General features: G+C 31.9%; 1 protein-coding gene across 1 annotated transcript in view; it reads right to left on the reverse strand.

Annotated features, from left to right (window-relative positions):
• LOC124362450 (mitochondrial protein C2orf69 homolog) overlaps positions 1-25,040 on the reverse strand; it is a 47,988-nt gene extending 22,948 nt beyond the window's left edge. Inside the window, 5 exon segments of the mRNA XM_046816967.1 lie at positions 17,545-17,672; positions 18,061-18,112; positions 18,114-18,220; positions 22,178-22,279; positions 24,904-25,040. Coding sequence (XP_046672923.1) covers positions 17,545-17,672; positions 18,061-18,112; positions 18,114-18,220; positions 22,178-22,246 — 356 coding nt within the window. The 5' untranslated portion in view covers positions 22,247-22,279; positions 24,904-25,040.
• Between the last annotated feature and the right edge of the window lie 128 nt (positions 25,041-25,168).

Raw genomic sequence — 25,168 nt, forward strand, 5'->3', positions numbered from 1 at the left:
AGAGTCATCTGCAAATAGACAGAGCTAATTTTTGTTATTTTCAAGTTTACTAAGGCCATGTCTCCAATATGCAAAAGAAATCAGGTTCAATCTCATCTAAAAAGACTCTTATAGAATCTTGTCTTGAGTCTTGTTGTTCATACTTTGGGCATTAAATTGTATAACAGAAATACTCTTATGTATGTCTATGCTCTCTACTCTGTGGTGCGCAGTTTGACTGTGATGGATTATTAGCTAAAGTAAAAATATTGTCATGGGGCTCTAGTTTACATCCATACTTTTATGTATCACCTAAGGGATATTTTTGGATTACATTTTGTACTACAAACATTTACAATAATTATGCTATTCAGCCAACCGCTTAACTTAGAATTTACAATTTGTTTACCAGCAGAATTTAAATGGTGTCCATTTTTGATGTAGTGCTTGCGTAGAAAGTGATAAGGGTACATAATTACTATGGGCTAATTGATCAGTAACATATTAGTTTGTTTAATGCCATACTGAATGAACTGAGGTACTCTAGTCAGCATAGGGATTTTTGTTAAAATGAGTCTAGCTGTGCACGTTCTAAACAGTTAAGATAACTAGCTTCTAATATGCAAACAATGAGCAGGAGAGGTATCATTGGTACCCCCAATGAGTATAATGTAATCAGTTTCATTCAAATTCTAATCAACCCGATTTATTTGCTGAATTACATAACAATAAGATCTGCTATTGTAACTAAATCTATAACTACTATCTACATTGACTGAAAAATTTACACTAGGCAGAGTCATAAGTGCCAACTGCTCATCCTCTAAACACTATCAATGGAGAAAGCATTACTGAAGGCTTCACCAGTCACAGGATGGTTCTCTCTGAAGAGAGTGTAGAGCAGCTGAGTGTTGTACAGGACATAAGCTCCACACTTGACGTGAAAGTGCTGCAGTAGGCAGGAGACTGTCTTGATGTCCGGAGACGGTGCAGTGCTCTGTTTAAGGCTGGAGGCCATAGCAGCAGCATTGAGGCCGGATATGGAATCTCAGTGGTAGAAGATGTCCGCAGCTCGCTGCTACGCTAGAAGGCTCCAGTGTGTACATCGCTATTATTCACTGGTGCAATGACCCACGCATACTCCGACATCCTCAAAACCTCATGCAGTGCCACTGATTCACTCATTAATTTGCAAAGATGGCTTTGTGAAGGATGAAGAAGGACATCAGTTGGAGTGGTCAAAACAAGTTTTTATATCGTTATTACTAAATTGTTTTACTTTATTGACTTCCTTGATTGATTTTCCTTAGTTTTCTATTCTTCCTTTTCTTCAACTTGTTACATCCGTCAATATCTTGAGCTCCGTTAGCATTTTGTATCTTGGGTGCATTAGCCTGTCCCACCCCGACTGCTAGCACATTACCTTTTGTTTCTAGGTCTACAATACAATTCGGGCTAATGCCACACCTGCAGCCAAATTAGTCAGTTTAAGAAACTTACTATATTGGTACACTCTCCTTGGCTCAGGGGTACTAATTCCCTAAATTTCCCTTTGGAAAACAGCCTGCACATAAGCAAACGAGTTGCACAAAGCTTGACTCGGTTTATATTATTAACTGTTGGAAACTTTGTCGTGAGCTTAGTCAACTCTTTACTTTGGGAACTTAACCTCCAAAGAACAATAACTTTAGAATGACTTTAACTAAATACAAGACTTACTGATTCTCATATTCTTGCGCTACGATGCAAAAGCAAAATTTACTTTCTATAGTGAAATTAGTCTGTGAGGTGATGCATTATATGATACCTAATTTTTTGTAACAAATAAAACTAAGAAAATCCCCGCTTTTATAAGTGATGGGCCAGGATCACAAATTGTTATAAATTTGGCCTTTGAAGATGTAATTAAAATTTGTTTTGAGTTTTCTAATGTCATTTACATTGAAATAACACCACCGTAACGTTTTAACCATAAAATAACAACAAAAACATTACTTTTTTTATTTATTACTAAATAAATTATGAAATTGGAGATAATTTCAAATTCTAGTAGACAAAATCTTGAATTTTGGTAATGTACTAATGGGTTTTAAAATAAAATAATTCAAATGTTGACAACAAATAATATAAGGCACGTTCAAAAAGTAATTGGAATTTTAATTTTTTGAAAAAAAAAAAAAAATATTTGTCTATATTATATTTCTATTAGTTTATTATTCTATTAGTATTATAGTTCTATTAACGTCGTCCAGTATGCATTTGTGCCAGTACTTTTTCCAATCCTCGAAACACTTTTCAAATTAAAACATTTAGCTCTTTCAGTGATGCATTTTTAATCTCATTTATGCTTATAAAACTACAGCACTTTAAGGTTCTCTTTATTGTTGGAAATTTAAAAAAGTTACAAAGAGCCATATCTGGAGAATATGGATGTACGAGGGTTGTCCACAAAGTAACCTCCGTTTTGAAATAAAAAATAAACCAGTTGAGATACAAAAAGTTTATTATATAAACGTTAAAACTACAGCTTTTCTGTACTTTTCTACATATTCACCAAACAAATTCAAGCACTTATCATAAATCTTTTAACAGTTTTTAAAATTCCGTCTTTAAAAAAATCTGCCGCCTGAGAACGTAGCCAACCTGTCACAGCGTTTTGAAGCTCTTCATCACTCGCAAACCTCTGAGATGCAAGCCACCGCTTCATGTACGGGAAAAGATGGAAATCACTAGGAGCCAAGTCCGGGCTGTAGGGGGGGTGGTCAAAAACGTCCCATTTGAACTTTTCCAAAAGTTCTGTTGTTCTTTGAGCTGTATGAGGGCGGGCGTTGTCATGGACAAACACAACACCAGATGTCAGAAGACCACGACGCTTGTTTTGAATCGCTCGTTGTAGCCGTTTTAAGGTTTCACAGTAAGCTGCAGCTGTACCCAGCAGGGATTACTTCTGGCTGGTTTATACCTACCAGTTGAACCCACCACTGGGCACAGCAAAAACCGATGTGCCACTTCAATCTGGGCAACCTTATGGATGTCCAGTAGCGGCACATCACTAACCGCAAATGTTGAGATTCTGGGATTCATGGGCAATTCGATAGGTCTAGCCTACTGTGGAGGATGGCTGTTGGAGTTGGTGGGGTTTGTTCCCTTACCTCAGAGGCTCTTGTTAACCTCAACAAGGGTGTGCCACCCCCTGCCTACTTTGACTGGAGAGGCTGGTTCACAGCTGGCCTCCCTTCTTCCGGGATGACTTTGAGATGTAGTGCCCTAATTCTTCCTCATGGATCTCGATAGGAGGCGGCCCCTACTCCCTAACCTTACCCATCCTGAATATCCTATCACTCCGGAAGCAGCGCAAAAGGTCCTTACAGGACTAAGTGCAATTTATAAGCTTCTTGTCCTAAGAGAACACAAAAAAAATAAAAGCTGCAGCTGTAATGGTCGTACCACAACGAGCAAGATGCCCTTAGCATCCCAAAAAACTGTAGCCATCAATTTTCTCGCTGAAAAAGATTGGCGAGCTTTCTTTGGCTTGCTTGGCGAAGCGGTATGACCCCATTGCATTGACTGTTGTTTGGTTTCGGCATTCACATAGGCTACCCAAGTCTCATCTCCTGTAACGATCCTGTTCAAAAATGTTTCTCCTTCAACGTCATACCGAGTAAGAAAGTCTATGGCAGAACTCATCTTTTCATTTTGTGATCATCGGTGAGCACTTTTGGAATCCAACGAGCACAAAACTTGTGATAGCCTAGTTTTTCTGTCACTATCTCATGCACAAGACTTTGAGAAATTTCAGGAAAATGATCTGAAAGTTCCGAGATTGTGAAGCGACGGTTCTCGCGAATTTTCTCATCCACTTTGTTTACCAAGTCATCACTGACGAGAGATGGCCTAACACTCCGGTCTTCATCGTGAACGTTCGTTCTTCCATTTTTAAAAAAACGAACCCATTGACGGATTACACCTTCACTCATAATGTTTGGACCATACACCGCACTCAATTCACGATGAATTTCAGCTGCTGTGTAACTTTTCGACCACAGAAATCTTATTACACCACGCACTTCACACTTGGCGGGATTTTCTATCACAGCGCTCATGTTTTTACGTTGTAACAAAAGAACACGCGATTGCACGATGCTCTCCCTTGCACAGCTAGAAGCGTATTGAACGGCTGCGCACGCCGATGTGAGAATGGTGGCGCTACCCCACTACCTATTGCGCCACGCCCAAACGGTGGTTACTTTATGGACGACCGACGTATCATTACAGTACTGTCTTTGGCCAAAAACTCACAAACAGGCAATGAAGTGTAAATAGATGCATTATTATAATGCAAAAGCCATGGTTTATTTTGTCACAAATCCAGGGTTTTTTCAGATTGCTTCACACGAATGGTGTTGAATTTGCAGGTAGTACTTCTTATTTACCATTTGACCTTGTAGCAAGAATTCATGATGCTCTATGCCATTAAAATCGAAGAACACAGTGAGCGTAACCTTGATGTTAAACTGTAGTGACGTTTAGCTTTCTTAGGTTATAATTTTAGTTGTTTATTATGGGTGAAAACTTTAAAGACAGATCATGTGTTTTTGGATCATCCTATTTCTAGTGATGACAAATGTTTATTCTAACATTTAGGTAAATCTGACAGAACATGTAGATTGATATCCTAATACAATTGTGTGATTCAGACAGAGAAGTTGTTCTTCCACCTGATGATGTCTTTGGCCTTGCTCATGAACTCGTGAAACTCCCCAAATTGAACTGACGCTTGTATGTGAGTAAAATCTCAAAAAAGAAAACCAATTTCTTTTGCCCTAGATGCAATTGTGGATTTTACCCTAAGTCGTACCATTTGCTCGAACACTATGCCAGACCACTTTCACAGGGAGGCCGCAAACACAGGGTGGAATCCAGTGACTCTTAGTGAAAAATGAAACTATTAAAAATTAAAAAAAAGTAAATCTTGTGCTTTTTCATATAACAAATCAGTTTTGAAGTAAAAGTTTAGATAACTATATATTTTTGGAATTGATACAACATTTTCAATAAGTTATACATTTACAGTTTTGAATTAAAACTTATTGTTAAACAGTTACACAATAGAATATTTAAAATAATAATTGCAAAAAAAATATTAGACATAGAATCCAACAAAATTATTTACATAGAAACTAACAAAAAGTTATTGTTATTAAAATATCCTCTAAATATACAAGAATAACTTGACATAGTTGTTTCCATTTGGACTGACAATTATTATGAAATGGGATATATTATAAAAAACATACATGTGGCAGTTGAAATAGCGCTGCCATGACACAGTGACACCATTGCTAGTTCTAGGGTTAAAACCAAAACCAATGTTAACTAATATATAGTATTAACGTATCAAGTACACTAATTCATGAACATGAAATTATAAAATACAGTAAAGAAGTAACAAAAAAAATCTGTTAAAATGCTGTTTGAATGCAAATGTGAGTGAGTGTACTGCAAATGATACAATTACAACTCAACAACCTGTTACGGTTGCTATATAGTAAGTTGACAGTAGTGTAGTAGCAAAACTGAAGTTTTACTTATGGAGACAAATCATACACACTTTACACAGCTTTACACAGAGCAAAGCTCTCTGATATACCACAAATTGACCAGACTAAAGCTCCATTGAGTTGGACTAAACAAGTGAACTGAACTATTAGCACAATAAACACAACAGGAATGTTAACCAAGTGCTTTCTTTGTTTACAAACAACTACTGTTTTAGTAGATCAAGTGATGGAAACAAAAAAACATTGAACAGCTGGGAAAATTAGAAACTATTTCAGAGTAAACAAAACTAAAAGGAACACTTAACATAAATTACAACACACAGGTTTTTATTTTCTACTTAATTTAAACATCTGGGGACTTTTGACAACATTGGTAAATAAATTCTTACCAGTAAATACAGATCAACTGTTTTATGGTTTATTTTGTTTTAGAAGTGTTCGGATCAACCAAAAAAAACAGACAATTGTCTTAGGGTTAAATTTGTTTACAAACAAACCAAATAAGCTGGATCTTATTCACCAGTCTCTCAGTAATAGTTGGACAAACATAATATTGTTTGCTGCACTATATTAAACCGGATAACTGGAACTTTACTGCATTTCTAATAAATTACTAACAATTCATGTAAACATTAACTGTGGGTAATTAAATCAATGCTTACAAATATGCTGAGTATTTTATGGATGATACTTATCAGTTGTAAAAGAGGAAAAGTTAACATCTACACAACACCATTAAACACAAAATGACAGAAACATTGTAGGTTATTTAAAATTGTTCAAAACAAAAACGTATTTAAGGAAGCAAAGCAAAGATATAATCACGTTCAGGCCTAGAGACCCTATGGTGATGTTGGTGTCATCCAGCAGATTAGAATAGAATAACTACATTTATTGTGAGGAATGCAAGATTAGTACAAAGATGCCATCAACAAGGGTTAAATTTTCTATTCTATTGAAATGATTCCTGGTTTTATAAAACTAACCAGCAGATACAAGGAATATTTACAATAAGCAACAGATGAAAGAGCTCACTGTTTATCAGTGGACATTAATCCCTTGCGCAATCTACACCTCTACGTAGCATACAAGCAAATCAGGTCACTTTCAGTGAAAGCTTTAACCCAAGCATAAGTCTGCTGAACTGGACCAATTAGCTCAAGTTGATTCAATGAAATCTAACTTACTGTTGAGAATGTAGTAAACAGGAGAAAGAGTTTAATGAGCCAATGGTTGTGGGTCAGCTGCGATAGATGTTGACTACTTTATGTCACATAATACTGTGGAGTACACTTACGAAACAAAATTATGGCTATTCTGAGAAAAAAATTATCTTCCTATTTATTCCAGATCTCCTATGAATAAAGACTGTTCAATATATTTTTTAACCTAATAACCATCTGTCGTAATTTATTTAATTGTGTAATATTGGTTATAACCAAATGAATCTATCACTAAAACTAGTTAATTTGTATAATTCTTACACAAATTTGTTGGACTTAACTGCTAACACAATACAAACCCCTTGAGAAAATGACTAAAAGATTAAGTCAATATGGCTATGTTGTAGATGGAGCTTATATTGGTTACTGTTAACTTAATCACATTAAAACATAAAACCAATATTTAAAACTTTTATTTTTTTTTTCATTTATTATTTTTTTTGTGAGGCCTTTCGATAGCAAGGCCTCACAAAAAATAAAAGTTTTAAATATTGGTTTAATGTTTTAATGTGATTAAGTCAAAATGGCTATGTTGGAAGTTTAGGTAGGTACTTGAATAGCTAGGTGTAGTTTTATTCAATCAATACTCCCAGTGACACCATGAGTCTACAATAGTAAATTTGTCAAACTACAATAATTTCAAACACAAATTTAGTATTTCATTCAAAAAGTGATAGCTCAAAAAACAAAATACAGTAATAATATTCTCTACCAAGGGTCATCTAGGCCTGAACGTTTTTCAATAGTAAAATGTCTAGTTAGAGCTAAAAAAAATAGTAAGTGACTTGCCTGCTGCAGTCCAAGTCACCGTCGACAATCTCCATGAACCTGGCTAGTTTAGGTGTCACTGATCTAACAGAATAGAATATATGATAAGCTATTCATCCATAAACTACACAACATTTTAATCGCCATTTGTTGCACAATGTCTTTTTGACATAATTGAAATAAAAACATTAAAATGTAGTTTTTTAGTGTTTTCTTTATTAATTTCTTAATTATATTTTTTTATCCCGATAGTAGCTTTCTAAATATTGAATTGTAGCTTTGTAAGGCACAAAGTACTTAGTGTGTGGAAATATAAACTGAAAGCCTGATTGATTATTTAAAACCCTAAGTAACCTTGTTATGTAAACTAAAATACTTCAAATAAGATATGAAATAAATTCAACCCTTTAGATAGAGTTTACATAAAAATAACACTTGCAATAATTAATTTGAGTGGGTCCCGCCAGTAACATTTCAAGTGCCCAATTAATAAATTGTCAAGACTGGAAAATAAAACTTACTGCCCTATAAAAAATCATATTGTACAAGATAATATAGAAAATATTTTATTATAGCATTAATAAAGAAATTGTAATGTTAAACAAAGTAACTAAGAAGTTACAGCCAAAGTTAGAAATTTTTAATTGTAACAATTTTGTAAACAACAATGCCTTACAACATTATTGCAACTAAACAGAGACAAATGGTGTATCCAATCATATTTGTAGTATCAAATATGTTAAAGGGTATACACTAAAATAAAATAATTAGTTTTTTAGCTTAAAAATATGCATATTATGAATTTTGATGAACAGTATTAGTAACAAAGGGTTGAGAACACTATTGCACTCACCTCATGTGGAGGAAGCTTCCTGACCAAGTATTTTCATGTATCTAAGGTCCCCTGGAATTCTAGAAACCTTACAGATCTTTCTAGACCAATACTACAAATTTTAATTTTTCTTCTTTTGCTTCAATTTAATTAATATAGGAAGATTATATGATGTGGTAACAAGTTAATGCACAGCGAAGAGTTACCTCAAGCGCTTATAACTTTACTAAACCATAAGATCTGAAATTAGAAGTACTTAACCAATCGCAGGGCCACAAATTAAACAAATTCTACATTTGTTCAAGATTTAAATAGAATATTACTGCACAAAAACACAATTTATAAATACGTGTAACTTGAGAGTAACTGGCAGGATCCATTCATTTGTGTAATTTGTATTTAAATGTTCCATTATAAATTAAAATTTACTATTAGAAAAATACATGTCTACATACACACAGTAATAATATTTTTATTAACATTGATTCAAACAATTTAAAACTAGTGCCTATACAATATATTACTTTTATTCTTGTGGAAGCTTTGTCAATAACACACATCTTTAACATTATTTAACACGTAGTACCTACGCTTCCTATGCTGACGTTGCGGTAGCACACAACTGCACTAGTTGAGTTCAACTTAATTTTCCTTAGAGCTGGATAGAGAACATTGATGTCGCACAAGGATAAAAAAAAGACAGAGCAGGTCTAAGTAGTCGATATATCAGAAGATTTGAAATAAACACCAAGAGTTGTCATTGCAAGTGGTCACTAAGTTTAGGTACAGATAAAAATCTAATTTGATCAAAAAGATAACACATTGAAATATTTATATAATTTTAGGAAAAACTTCTTTTATTGTACTGGAGTGTTAATCTTAACTAGATAACATCACAAAGAAAGAAGACCAGTGGTAACACCAATCTTTAACATAAAAATGGCAAACAATTGTCAAAAAGACATGCATGCAACAAATGGAGTTAATATCACTAGCCTATAGTTCATTAGCCTCATGAGTGTTTACTAAAATATAAGAAATTGTTTCCATTAATTACAATTTGTTGGATATAGACTCTATAAAAAACCAAGGTTTAAATAAATGGAGTGGTAGCTAAAACATAAATTAAAGGAGGTCAAATTGTGTCTGATTTTGGTGTGTTTATATAACACTGTATTTAGAGTTATTTTGTGTTGTCTGAAAATAAAATCCATAAGCAAGTTAAATGTATGAAAATCATATTATGATAATAACATGAAATTAAGCAGTGGAAGCCAGTAGCCAATATTTTAAAGCGTAAGATTTTCTCAAGCTTCTTAAATTAATAGTACGATAAGTAAAGATAGTTTTCTTATAATCTTATGATTAATTATGACATAGCAATACATTGTAACAGTTATTACCAAATATTGTACAATTGCACTTTCATTGGTGAAACACTTTTTATACTCACTTGAAATACATGGAAATAAATTAGAAACTATAGTGTTCTTGTAATCTTAACTATTGTGTGAGGAAACGATAAACCAAACCTAATCTAAGAATTCAAATAACGTTTTATGTAGATTTCTACAATATAATGAAAAAAAAAAATACTGACTTTGTATTTAATTTATTACATGACGAGTCTAGACACTCTACACCAGGCATGTGTTAACAGAATTTATTTTTAACAACAAATAATATTTTAGTGATAATAAAATTTTGTAAAAACTATAAATTCATACCAAATGGAAATATCCTATAAGAAACGGCATAATAGGACAAGTAAAAGAGTAAACATGACTGTTAGACAAGGAACATTGTATTATGAGTTAGACAGGTTGATACAGGATTGGCAACTTTCCATCTCACTTGGTAAGATTTTTGTTCACTAGCACAAGAATCTGAGGAAGAGTCTCACTATCTTTGGTTGTGTAAATGATTTTTAGATATCTGTTACTTGGTAAAGCTTGATGACCAAGCAAGAAAGGCAAGACTTGTTGGTTACGTTGATAATGGATGGAGTTTATAAAATATTATTGAATATAACATTATCACACTTGAAGTTATTCTTTTAGTTATGAATCACACCTGCATTTGAAGAAGGTTCTCATGAAACATGTTTTGCTATGGGAGAAGATGATAATGGATAACAACCACAACATGCCACATGAAAATTATGTTCAGGTTACTGATAAAACTTTATAACCATGGATAGACCTCCTATGAATGAATGTCACTAAATAAGAAGTAGAAGAAGGAAATCATTAAAAATTTAAATTTGTTTGAGAATATCACGCCAAAAAGGCATGCTAATTCATAACCGAGATGCCATATATACTTATACACCACATACTTGTGCTTTAAAAATGGGGCAGCTTCAACACTTAGCCCCACCCCATTGAACTGATCAGATCCAAACAGCCCATCCCCAAAAAAATCAGAGCTGTCTCCTACCATATAAAAACAAGGCATGCAAGTTCGGCATGAAGCCCCAGCCATTCAACTGATAGAATAAAACAAATCCCTTGCAACCAAATTACAAAGATGCAAGAGATTAAAGAAAAAGGAATACTACCTCAAAAGAATTACAATATAAGAGGAGAGTCGTCTTAAAAATTAATGTACAATATTTGGTGCAGAAAATATAGATGGGAGTGCCGATGGCCGAGCGGTCTAAGTGGTTGGACTTCCGAGTCTGAGTTAGAGATAGTGCAGGTTTGAATCCTGTCTGTGACCGTTGCATTTTTTATCAGTACCATCAACCTGTACTGTATCGACTCTCCCCTTTATTCTGTTTGATAAGATCCTTGCTCAGGCCAGTGGCCCATGAAGACAGGCAGAATGGAACAACTTTCACTCCTCATAAAAAAAAAAACACGTTACAATACAATGACAATCTTTAAGCAGGAACATCATTGGTACTATCAGTAGAACTTATAAAATTAATCATGCCATTGATTACACTAGCTTAACTCATGAATAATTAACACTTTGAGAACTTTTCCTATAGCTTCTATTGTCAATAAGTTTTGTCAATTCGTATTCATACCGATGCTGGCTATACCAATTTGATTTTTTTTAAACTGCATCAAAAGTATACAAGCCTGTAATTTTCATGAAGTCTGCTGAGGTAGTTATTTACAATTAAGAAAAGATATTTTTTAGAAATAACGTGAGTCATGCACAAGCCTACCATGTCAATGGTTAGCACATCAAATGAAAGCTTCCCGACCACTCCTCCTTAATGGTTCCAACTGTAAAAACTATATTTAAATGGCATCTAAACAGATAATGCAGCAAATCTCTAAAAACTAAATTTTGATACGTATTTTAAGCCATTAATTTTTAATATGGATAAATAATTGCATAGTCTCTATAGATATAACCTACAGACAGAACTGTTTAGATATCATCAGTTCAGGGAAAAAACAAGTGTTGGCTGAGCGTTAGTAAATCCTGTCAATCAAGGGGCCGGAGAAATATCATTTTGATCTGTCTGGTCTGTCTAAATGATACCTCAAAAACAATTTGTTCTATAGAATTGAAATTTCACATGAGGCTCAATTTGTATTTAAGCAACACTGAGTTCAACGGTGATGCATATTACTCCATGGGATTTGACTGAGTGTTAGCATATATGCTTCCATTAGTCTTATGGATAATCATGATGGCAACGAGAAAATAGCGGAGTAAATAAATTTTAAACCAACTGAATACAAAATCATATGAGATTTCAATGTGTGACTTTCATCCATAGGGTAGAAAGAAAAAGAGTGGAAAGCCAGGTGACAAGATTTGATTTCAGCACACTCTTGCATCGTAGTATCCTCCCTAGTTTATGGAACTTTTATTACTTATTTTTCAAAACCAAATTAATGAACACAATGTGAAAGTATCATGCAAGATATGTCGAGAAACACCCTATCTGTGGAATTTAAATTTTGCAGAAAACTCCATTTTTAAATAGGCAAGAATGAGAGTTCTATAATGGTACATATAAAACCATGGAAATTGACAAAGTATGTCTCTGAACCCCCATTACTCAGTAGGATAGAACAGTTTATCTTTTGTCTCCCGGGGAGATGTAAAGATTTCTTTTCTTTTTGATTGTATGTTTGTTTATCTGTCAGCTCAAGAATGAAATGAGCTATAGACTTGAAATTTTTCATGCAATTTCAGCTAAGTTTGTTATGCTACACATAGGTTTACTCCTACCTTGGAAATACTATGAACTAGACAGACAAAACGCTAAAAAAACACACAAATTATCACAGGATTAAGAAACTTAAATGTTTTCCCATGAGACTGATCAGTATATAATGCTTACAGGGCCGTTTAAATAAAAATTTATTCATAATTCAGATAGTCTATTGATAGGTTTTATTACATTAATTAGAAACAAATAGTTTATGCATCTCTTATTTGTAACTAAATGATACTTTTTTAAAATCTATATTGTAAATATTTTTGTTCCTCTAAAAGAAACATTAACCACAGAATTCTAAAACTTTTCCTGAATAATACATTTTATCTTTATATTAACAATAACAAAGATATGGAATGAAATAACACAATACTTACCTTAAGAAATGTTTATAAAACTAATAATTTCATAAAGATGTTTTAACCCTTACCGAGCCAATGACGTTACTAGACGTCATGCCTAAACTAGCGCTAAAAGCCAATGACGTCCACTGACGAAAAATCAATTTTTTTCTAATATTTTCTCTAAATACAAATTACTATATGCTTTTTTTGTAAAATATAACAATAATTGTGTTCAACTATTGTTAGTTTTATATATGAACACATAGAATGTCAAAATTAAATTTTTTCAGTGAAATTATGATTTTACCATTTTTTGGCTGTAAATTAACAATAAAGAGTGAAAAAAAAAATATTTTGTCGTTTTTTTTTTTACCTCTTATGTTATAAGAATTATTTTTAAAAATTGGTTTTGGTATGTGGGAATTTTTTTATTTTTAAGGTGTATGGCTCTTAGGAGTAGTTTTGGTTATTTGTTTGTGGCTCGCTAAGGGTTAAATTATAAACTACTGAAAAATCAAATAACAACAATAGTACCTCAAACAATTAATAAAACTTTCCTCTTTTTGTCTGGCTTATTGTTTAACCCTCTACCACATAACAGACTGTGTTCTGTTCAAAGATTTTTTAAATATTTTTCTTCATTGTGCTACTATGTAAGAAATTTCTTGATAAATACTTTCAATCTCTGTTGGACACTAAAGATTTTTTATATCACTGCACAAAATCATCAATAATACTGTTTATACACAAAATATTGTAGCTTTAAATGAAAAGTAGTTTAATTTGGTTGCTATAATGGCAATTGTATGTTCAAGTCCTCCAGCTAGTCATGCTTTAACCCTTTTACTGCCGGACACTTTTTTTTTAGTTTGTTGAAAAATGCCAGACTTTAATTTTACTGACTTGCTAAAAATGCCGAGCTGAAATTGACTAAAATGTAATAATTTTTTTAAAAAGTCATGGATTCATTATTTTTATCATAAATTGATAAACTTTATCTTGTTTTTTTTTCCTTATAAGTTGTAATTTGCTACAAAAAATAATTTAAACATTTTCTGTCATTAAAAAATATATATATATTATGTCATGAAACAAAAATTTTAAATAAATAAAAATTATTTTTTGAGTTTGCACTTTAACAACTATATTTAAATATTAAACCACCACCACAATTTTAATTTTTTATTGTATAGTAATTATATATAAACATTCCCAAAAAGTTTTAGGAACATACCTTGAAAAATACTGAAGCTGTGATGAATTTTTGAAATTGGTGCAATATCCTCAAATTTCAAGATAACACTTATTGATAACACTATATCACTTTATAATACATAAATTACTGCCCATTGATATGAAAATATAATATATAATAGAAAATTAAAGTTAAAAGGCACTTTGATCAATATTTACAAAAATATATATACATTTTTAGGTTCATAGGCCTGCTGATTAGCACTTGTGTTCCCCAAAACATGTAGGATGAACACCTTTTTTGCAGTTTTTGCAGACAGTCCTGGTTCTCTTCCTCTTCCCTCCAGTACTTGTGCTTTGTTTACTACAAGCACTAGATTTACAAATATAAATGTCAAATAAAGTGTAAAAGCACGAAACAACACAAGCGGAACTCACGACTAACGAGATCAACCATAACCTCATCAAACCAAACTCGAGTTATAACCAAAGACGTTCAGTAACAAATATGGCTTCCATAGATTATAAAACCTGTTTTCTGTATGTTGTCCATATAGTAATGAATAACACAGCTGAATTTTAGATGCATTTGGACAACATTGAAAACCAGTATAAAACAAATACGAGACGGCTTTTATAGCGCACGTCGGCGATTTTCGCACAAACGGGCAGCGTGCGCAAATAAGCACGTCGGCAGTTTTCGAACAAATCGCAACGTGCGCAATTGCGCGCGTCGGCAGTAAAAGGGTTAAACACATAATGTTGTGACATTATTATGTACAAATTTAACAATATGCTTTTGGTTTGTTTGTATATTAGCATAAATTACATTTATAATTTATATGAGAATAACAGGATAATGGATATTTTTCATTATTGTTACAATAATAGAAACACATTTTTTCACACTAATATAGGTTTTATTTTTCAGGTGTTATATCCTAAAACAATGTTATGAATGTAGAATCCAAAGATATTGCAATGAAAACATCAAACTCTAAGTTAGCAATTATTCAGTTCTAAGTCAAAACATGGTTTCCACTCTTAATCTTAATCAATTAATTCACGGCTCTTTTACGATTTTTATGGTACAAAAATAGTAATTTCACGATTCATAGCTTTTATGAAAATTGTGAATAAATATAGAAAAATATATTATTTTTCACAAGGAGTGACCAATTTCGGTATCTAGCGCCAAAACTGCGAGCGTGTGCAGTGGCCCAGGACTTGGCACTTTGGCGTCTGTTGCCGGTTCTCTCAACTCAGGTTCAATACAGGTGTATTTCGTTCCTCAGACACAGTGAAATGGTTAAACTATCTGAAACTTTTTCTTATTTCATTAACGAGTCTTTTCTTTTTACGTCCCAAATAAGTATTTTAATATTAATAAAATTTATTATTACACATTTTTAGTAGATACTATTTGAATCGGATTAAATGGAGGAGAAATTAATTTACTCTTTTCAGTTAAATAAAAAAAGTAGTTAAATTTTGTATAATTTACTTATATACATGTTAAGCTACAATAAAGTAAGAAGTTTATATTTCAGTAATACTTTTACAGCAAACAATAAAATTTTATCACACGAAATTTGTGTAATTTTGAGTTGCTTTCCCCTTGGTCTGTGATAAACTGCCGTCAGCTGTGATCTAGTAGTGGTAGAGTTGTTTACGATCGTCACTCCAGTACGCCGCAGCCGTTCAGTTCACGCTCCCATGAGTAAAACCACTCGATTTAATCTGGTACACTACAAAATCGTGCCAAGACTGATTAGGCTGCTCTTTCTGACATGTGAACCAGACCTTACGACAAAGTTCCAGCGACTACAGATGTTGATTCATTTTATCGCAAGTTGTAGAGATTTTTACAGTTTGTAATTAAATTTACGGCTTAAGGTTTTTTCATGGTGAACAAAACTCACGGCTTAATCACGGTTTTCATGGTCAGGTGAGAACCCTGCAAAAACATAAACACAAACTGAACCGAGCCAACTCATGAGAAACACAAAGAGCCGACCTTGGGCAGGTGCGACTGGTGCGGCCCACACTAGGCCTACTCTTACAGAGGCCCCAAATAAGGAAATATTTAAATTGGCCAGATCAATTATAAAATGTTAATTGTTTTGATAAACACTCATGCTACTATGAAAGCAAGCAGTCTAGTATGATAGTGTTAGTTTGTATATTAGCGTAGCTTGCACAAAACACAGTATTCAGTCAGTATTTGTCCACCATAATGTGAAATTAAAATGTTATATGAAATAATTTTAAACCAGCTAATAAAATTCTCATGAAAGTTGTATACAGTGTACAGTGATTTGTAAATTTATTTAATATAAAAATATTGTGCCTCAGAACTTTAAATTTGACAATATTTAATATAGTAGTGAACCTATCAAAAAACATAAACTATAGTTATGATTGTTTTAATTTAAAATTTAAAATAATTAAATTGTATGGACACAAAAGAAAATTAAAGTGGAAAATATCTCCAATAGTAAGTATATAAATATAACAGTTTTTTTTATATACATTTCATAATGCATTTATGTGGTATATAGTTCTAATTATAGTGGGTGAGAAATGGTCAGCAAGATGAGTGACAAATTGAGAGGCCTCTCATAAGCTAACTAAGGTCAGTCCTGGAAACACAAACAAGTGACTGAAAAAGTGCTTCACATGATTTAGTGCTGGGTTCAGTAGTATGTTTGTGTTTTTACCAAACATCTTTTACAATATAAATTAATTACGATATCAGTGTGTTCATTTCCATATATTTGAATTCTTCTATTTTTGCATGCTTAACATTATATCTCAGGATTTATACCGGTTCTCAAAAAGTTGTTTCTGTTATTGTAACACATTTATACCATTACAGTGCCAGATATGTTTTGAAATGCTAGTCAAAAGTGCCAAGAGTATTTTTACAGGTGTTTTTTTGTAACGTCTGGTTACCCAGATGTTAGCACTGAAAGGGTAAAAGATGGCAACCATAATCCAGTTCTCCTTTCAAATGATCCATTGCCAATAATGAATTTCATACAAATAATTAGTACAGTCAGTAACTAAACTGTAGTTCTTTAAATACTATGAGAAAAAAACCACTTTGTATTTATTAAGTTAATACTTTTTTATATTGCAATTACAAACTTTTATGCAAAAGTTAAATATATTTTAAAAAGCATATAAACAAAATAGATTTTAAACTATTTTGGCTTGGCAGTGCCAGTTGGAGCAGAACAGCCTATCGTAATGTAGCTAAGAGAGGGTTAAAAATTTCAAAATTAAAAAAACATTTATTTGGCTTAAACTGATTGTTAAAGTCAATGCTAGGATTTAGTCAGTTAAAAATAAGTTTAAATCTAAACTGATAATATTTGAATACAACATGTTCAAAAACATATACATGAATTTAATATATTTTTCTGAAATGCGTGATAAGTACTGTACACACCTTGTAGGCTTGACAATGACTATATGGCTTTCTGGGTGATAGGATTTTAGAAGTAATGCTATGTTATCCAGACTCCATTGCACATACTTCTTATTGTCACGATGTGCTTCCATTGATTCTGAATAGTCCTGCAAATAACAATCTGAAGTAAATACTTTATTTATCACAAACTGTAGTGAAATATTAATTAGATTTATATTTTGAACAGTCAAGTGATGAATATAATAGTTATAGTTCAATCCTATACAATTATTTACACTAAGGATTAGATAAATAAATAAATTTCCTGGGAATCAGGTCGTACATCAAATGACAGTAGGACTCTAGCATATTTAGAGTAAATTAATCTGTTTTAAAATATATTAGCCACTGTGATTGAAAATAAGAATTTATTTCAGAGTAAATTTATTAGTACATTTTCTTAAGATGTTTTACAGCTGAATACTAAGACAGTAGGCCTCCTATCTCTATGTCATGAATGTCTTATGCTTGCTGGCCACTTAATGGTAGGTTTACCTGAACATCTCCGGGGAAATAAACAACAGCAGAAGTTGGAGATTCCTGTTTCAGGAAGACAGTAGATGACATCATTTGTTCTCCCCTCAAAGCCCTTCACATCCCTAAAACGCAGAGGGCAGGGGAGGGGAGGCAGCCCCTGCATCCTGCCTTGCGCTTCCTGCAATACAATCAAGTACAGAACTAATGGTTTTATCTAGTTGTATAAAAATTACTACAATTACAATAAAATAAATGTATTGAAACATTTACTTTGGAATGTGAATCTTTCTACACTCTATGAATATTATTTGCACTTATACAGATTGCAAGACTCCAGACAATGTTTTATTAAAAATGTCTGTATTCCAATATTTATAACATTTAAAACTACTTCCATTATTTCGCACAGCCATGTGTAGCCTATATTAAAGGAAATTTTAATGACAGAATTGTTAGTTCTTAGGCTTACACTGCCAGCGTCATGCCTATCATCTAAGTTTTAACACTGCATGAACACATTGTTAACGCAATTAAAATCTTGTGTGTGATCTTATTTTGATCTCTCTGCAGAGAGCCATTTTCAGCAAATAATTTTAAACTGAAACATTTGTTCTCCACAATGAGGCTAAAGTATTTCCAGATTTTAGTTTGTAACAGGTCAAACTACGACATTTGAATATTCGCGGGGAATTGGCAGACTGTGACGTCAGTGAATCGGCAGACTGTGACGTCAGTGAATCACATGTTGTCGGAATTGAGATTTATTTAATTAATAACGAAGAAATATATTAAACTTTATACGGGAAAAGATTTGATTAATTAAAATGAAGTAAACATAACCAAAATTCGTGTTTTACAAAAGTACTAAATAGAATTACGCAGAAAAGCCAATTGTGGAATAAATGACTTGTATATTGATGACGTCATAAAGCACATGTTGCTAAAAATTTAAATAAAAAGCTTTGAAAAAATAATAAAAAGAAAATAGAAAGACTTAAATTGATTAATTATAGTAAACGTGATAAATTTCGACAATTATAAGAAAAGAATCAAATTATATTTATTCGTGAAGACGCTGATTTGAACGGGAGAGGGGATGAGTATTGTTTTGAGTCGGTATGTGTAGTTTTATACGGAGATTCCGTCTTCTCTTTCCAGACTTGAAGCAAGGAGGTTGTGTGGATTCTCCTGATATAGTAGTGGTGAAATTAATAGGAAACTGTAATATAGTGTATTGAAATTTTAATGAAGGATGGGATATTATGTTAGACTCTTAAATTATCAAAGCAAGGTGAGTGGAATTATATATGTATGGATAGTGTAATATGGAATAAATTAACGTCAAGGTCACTTGGTTTGACTTTTCTTTGAGTATCCCATTTATAAAAAAGTGTGATAGGAACTTTAATGGAGTGATATTAAATTTTTTAACCACTACTCAACCTATTTAAAAACCTGAGATAGACATAGACTTGTTGTTGGTGACAACACCACAGACATTCAAATTTAATAGTAATTTGGTATTAAGTTGGAATAGTATGAGTTAGCTAACACGAAGTAATTTACATCACCAATGAGAGGGAGCACATTTTGAGTAGTGATTGGGAGAGGATTGGGACAGCAATTTGTTTATCTGGAAGGTGGCAGAGTTTCAAGCAGTACCAAGGGAACGCAGCTAGCTTTGGGCAGATTTTGAGCAAGATGGCGACCAACACCATCTGGAGCAAAATGGTACAGCAACGTGGGACTGGTAACAAAAAGGCGCACAACTACATGGGGCGTCAACAACACTAAAAAACCGACACAGCAAATTGACACAACTACGACGGGCAGATCTCGCGACAAATTGACGCAGTCAACGTAGGGCGATCTTCAGCAAGTTATGCTAACAATGTTTAGAGGGAGTTTGAACAGGACATTGTAACAAAGTAACAAAAAAACTTACTTCCAAACTGTATTCATTAGCAACATTATCTCTTGGACCAAAATCATGGAATGCACTGCCAAATAGATAAGAATCACTGTCATTTGGTATTTTCAAAAGACAAATTGGCTTCTTCCTTTTGCAACACCCATTTTATAAAGTGGATGAGTTTTTTGGGTTTAATCATGAATTAAAGGAATATTGTTGATCTTAGGAAATTCTTTTATCTGTGTCGTAGTTAGTTTTTAATTCATTAATTGGTTTGTTTTAATTGATTTTTATTTATGTAATGTATTGCTTCTTTTAAAGATCTCAACAAACTGGAGGATTGCATAGCTCTTAATATTGAAGTGTACAATGATGTATTTTCAATGAGAGAATGTATGACAAATTGCCATGTAGTCTTTACCAGTAATAAATGAGTATCATTGAGGAAAACCGATATGGTCATAACAAAGCATTGATTTCAGATAATTAGAGTCTACTTTGTCATTCATATGTCCTAATGGCAACCATACACTTTTCCTAATTAAAAATAACTTACGTTTAAAATGTGAAAATCAAGTATTGAAAATAAACACAAACTATACAGCAACTGTAACTTTTTAGTCATGAGAACCACAAATCAGAAATGACAAAATAATAATGAAAAACAAAATAAATTCACACTCTTATTGTAAATATATACAATTTTCTATTTTCGACATCATATGGATAATTCTTTATAAATACATAAATGAAGATGATATTTGTCATAAACAAAGACTGTCAGCAGGACAGGAAGTTTGTTTGAACAGTCACTGGATGAAAGGCGGTCTTTGTTTCCAAGCCAACTTTCAGCTGATATAAGATTCTATTTAAAGATTCTTTGAAGCCAAAGAAATACAACTGATTTATACTTATTTTTGAAGCACAAACTTCAATTGTAAATAGACAGATTACTAAAAAAACGAACTGGTAAGATTATTAAATAATAGTACATTATGGTATATAAATATTTCTTAACCCTGTATTAATCACACACTTATTCAATGTGTCTAATTATGTACAACATCCTTTTCTTAGCTGAGTTTTACAATCACTCTTCCTTCAATAGTTAAAGAATCATTAGGCCAGTGAATAGGTTTATTTTAGGTCCTGTATAGGTTTTCTGAATCATTTCGTTTTATTGTTATCATGTTTTTATTGTTATTGTTCTTAAAATAAAAAATAATGCAAACAAAAATGTTATTTTTTTAAAACTTCGGAATAGAAAAATTGTAATTTTATGATCTTACTTTATTTGTAAGCCTATTTTTTATATTCCTTATGTACATAGGAATAAACATACCAAAATTCAAAAAAGTAAGTATCTTTATTAGGTACTGAGTTTTTATTACTTTTATAAGTGAGATTCAATTTTTGTATATTTGGTAATTGTGTAGTGTTCCACAAAATAATTCACAACTTTTGCGAAAATAATCATAATGGGATAGTGTTTGTTTTATTGTGTGGGGGGGGGGGAAAGTAGGATATGACGTAATATTTATTTGAATGATAGCATCTCTTGAAATTATTAAATGAAAAAGTTATGCAACAAAATTTAAATTTTTTACATGTTGGTAAAGAAAAATTGTAATTTTTTATCTTAATACATTTATATACAACTTTATTACTGTTTCCTGTGTAAGTAGGAACAAGTACAACTTACCAAGTTTAAAAATAAGTAAGTATCTGTGATACTGAGTATTACTTTTCTTATGTATTCGTCAAAAATATTAAAAATCTGCAATTGCATAAAAGTTGTCTCTCATATTTGTCAAATAGCCTTTACCAGCGGTAACAAATTAAATCAAGATCCTATAGATAACCTATGTTTATTTGATTTATTATGTATAAAATGAGACTAAGTATAATGCCATATGTCAACATTTAGTAACAGAATAATAAAATAATGTAAATATTTGAAAAACCGATCCAGTCAACTCTTGGCACTTTTCAGAAATACCTGTGGGCCGATCTCATCGGCTCTTAGCACTCCGAGTTAATAATGTTAGAAAATTATAAATATTTGCCACACATCACTTCAAAAGTTTCTACCCTCTTCTTCTTTTTCTTCTTCAGAAAAAGGTCTAAATGTTGTATATGTCGACACATTATCCATCAACCATTCCCTCTATGTTTTTCCATGAAAACCCAGTTACATCAATCGCATCGCAAAGAAAGTCTTACCTTCTGACCAACGTTTCCCGTAGTGAAAAATTGGCTGATCCAGCATGAGAGCCTCCAGTTGAACCGCATTCAAGACATTGTATACACTGTCACACTCCACCCCTGTAACAGTGACATACTGTTTATCTCTCACTTTTTCAACAACATATTGTTGTGTATTCAAATTACCAAAAATAATTGTACATAAGTACATTTTCATTGCAAAAAAATGAAAAGGTAAAGAGACAAAATCTGAAACCGTGCAGCGAACTTTTAGAGTATTGTCCAAAGAGATTAAGATTTCCTATAAAACTTTATTTGAATCATCTCTGTAAAGCGACAGCCTCCTAAGCTTGACATTTTTATAAGTCCATATATAGTATGCAGATATATCAGTATCAGCCAACAAGCAAGATGAAAAATAACCCGAAAGTCACAATTTTGTCACTTTTTAGCTGACCCTAACATAACTTTTACTTACATGCCTGATAGTTGATTTTAAGGGTAAAAATGTAATACCTATGAAAAAATTATTGTTTTTAAACCTGTCTGTTCTCTTTTTTATGAGGCACCCACCAAAATAGTGCAATTGATGGTCAATTTCTTTATTAACTCCACATAAAAAACTATTAAAAATGTTCTTGTACAATGCTAATTGGCTCTCACTTTCTGGGCTTTCCAGAGTATAATCCCAACCACATGGATCTAAATAAAGAGTCTAGTAAAAATATAAAAACAACTAACATAAACTGAGTTTCTTTGTCTACAAAAACATCCTAAAACTGACTAAATAAAATAAACTTTTAATAGAAATAAAAGGGAAAATTAACCTAGGTCCTTACCAAAATCATTTAACGATATTTTCAGTAACCTAACTAACAAGTTCTTAAAAAATTATAATCATGATACCATCTATGTCTGTATGGATTCCTATAATAAAAATGAGGATTTCTAGTGAATAATTTTTTTAATTTAAAGGAATAACTTATCTAAATTGGAAAATTTATTATTAACACAATTATAAATAGAATATTTATATTACAGATAGCGGAGTTATGAAACCTTGGAAAAGATTCCAAGTAGCGTTTGAGTAATGATCACATGCTTTAGACAGCCTATAAACTGAGAACTCTATAAATAGGACTCGAGCCAAAACACGCTCGCTCAGTTAGAATAGAGACTAATTTTTCATTGCCAGTTGCCCAATCAATTGTGGAAAAAAGCTGATTCCTGCCATTCTCCAAGTATTAATGATAATCTGTTTTATATCTCATAGTGTTTAAGTGTTACACATAAAACAACACCCATTTTGTTGTATACAGTTACACTGTTCAAAACGTTATGACTGATTACTCTACTTAAATTTTGTACAAGGTTTTGATTCTAAAATTACTAAATTTGCCACATTATAAAGTTCTAGCACAAAGAAAAGAAGTCGTGTTTAAAATATATACCTAGCTCCTTCTTGTAAATTTTAAAGACTTTCTGAAATGATGCCATATCATATTTATTTTGAAAAGAGTATAATTAGAATATAAAACTCATTCCAGAAAAGAAACTGGATTCATAATAATTTCAAGAACAAAATTATTTTTTATCATATGCTTTAAAGAAAGCTAATAAAAGGATATCTCTTTGAATTACTTTTACAAATTTTGTAGTAAATATAGTTAGTTGTGAACTAGTTCTAAATATATTTATTTTGTTGAAATAATTCTATCAATGCTATTCTTCTAATTACTACTAATTACAAAGAGCATTATATTGTTCATAAAGAATGACTTTTTATTTATCAGGGTACTGCAAAATTAAAATTTATGCTTTTGTCAATAACAAAGGAAAATCATGGACATAACAGAACACTAAAAAAGTATAGTCTATTTAAAAATTACTACAGTAAAATTACAAGAGACAGAATTGTATGCTAAAAACAAATTATTTTTCACAAATAAAATTCAGTCCTGAACATTAAAAATGCACATGTAATACTGTCAAACTTGAACAGAACAGAACACCAAAAAAGTACCTAAGGTTAATTTAAAATTACTAACATATTAACAAAAGTCAGAATGTCAGACATTTAGCAGGAGTGAAGGAGGTAGCATCGGTATGTTGAAATAAGAACTAAAATAACTCAGGCTGCTCATAGGAATGTTGCAATAAAAGAATTATCCACAACATGAATAAAAAGATGTATCATAAACATGAAGCTCACTTTAAATAAGTGCTAATATGACACTTTTATAATTTATTGTCTATGTCCACCTAATGTTAAGGATGCTGGCAGTTTACATGTAATTTCTCAATATCTGAGAAATTTGATATTGGTAGTACATGGTTTAATGTTCTATTAAATTAACTCAGAAACTTATTTAAATATCTGAAAAGATATTCAGGTGTATTTGTGTCATATATTGATGGACTTGAAAAATAAAAGCTTAGACATGTTTGACAATAAATTGAAAGAATCATTTTGATTTTTATAAGTTTTAAAGCAAAACTAGCTGGTATGTCAAAAATCTTCCCTAGCCCTATAGATTTGTATGTGATGAAACTATTTATGAACTCTTTGGAGACGATTCAGACAGATTTCTAACAATTTTTTGACATACTAATTTGTAAAAATCCATCAAAATGCATATTTCCACTTTTATTATTTTAAAAAGGAGTAGGAAGTAACTTCTGGATTCTTATACATTACAGTGTATTTATTCATAACAAAATCAAAACCAAGATTAGATACTTACCTTAATTTAGGAACCAACTTTCAAAAATAAACCCACAACATTAAGTAATGGATTAAGATGCTTTATGATGTGTCCATACTTGTGTAATAAATTGTTCTCTTATTCTCACACAAAAAATCAAACAACTAAATTATTTTCAAATAGTTATATAAAAAAACATGAAATTTAAATAACACAAACAGATTTCATAGGCTCATGACACATTTCATATAAAAGTAAAAAAGATTAAAACCTTATGTCTATTTTAGTTTGTATATTCAAACAG

Source organism: Homalodisca vitripennis, chromosome 5 (genome assembly GCF_021130785.1).
Source record: "Homalodisca vitripennis isolate AUS2020 chromosome 5, UT_GWSS_2.1, whole genome shotgun sequence".
In the NCBI taxonomy this organism is placed as follows: Eukaryota; Metazoa; Arthropoda; class Insecta; order Hemiptera; family Cicadellidae; genus Homalodisca; species Homalodisca vitripennis.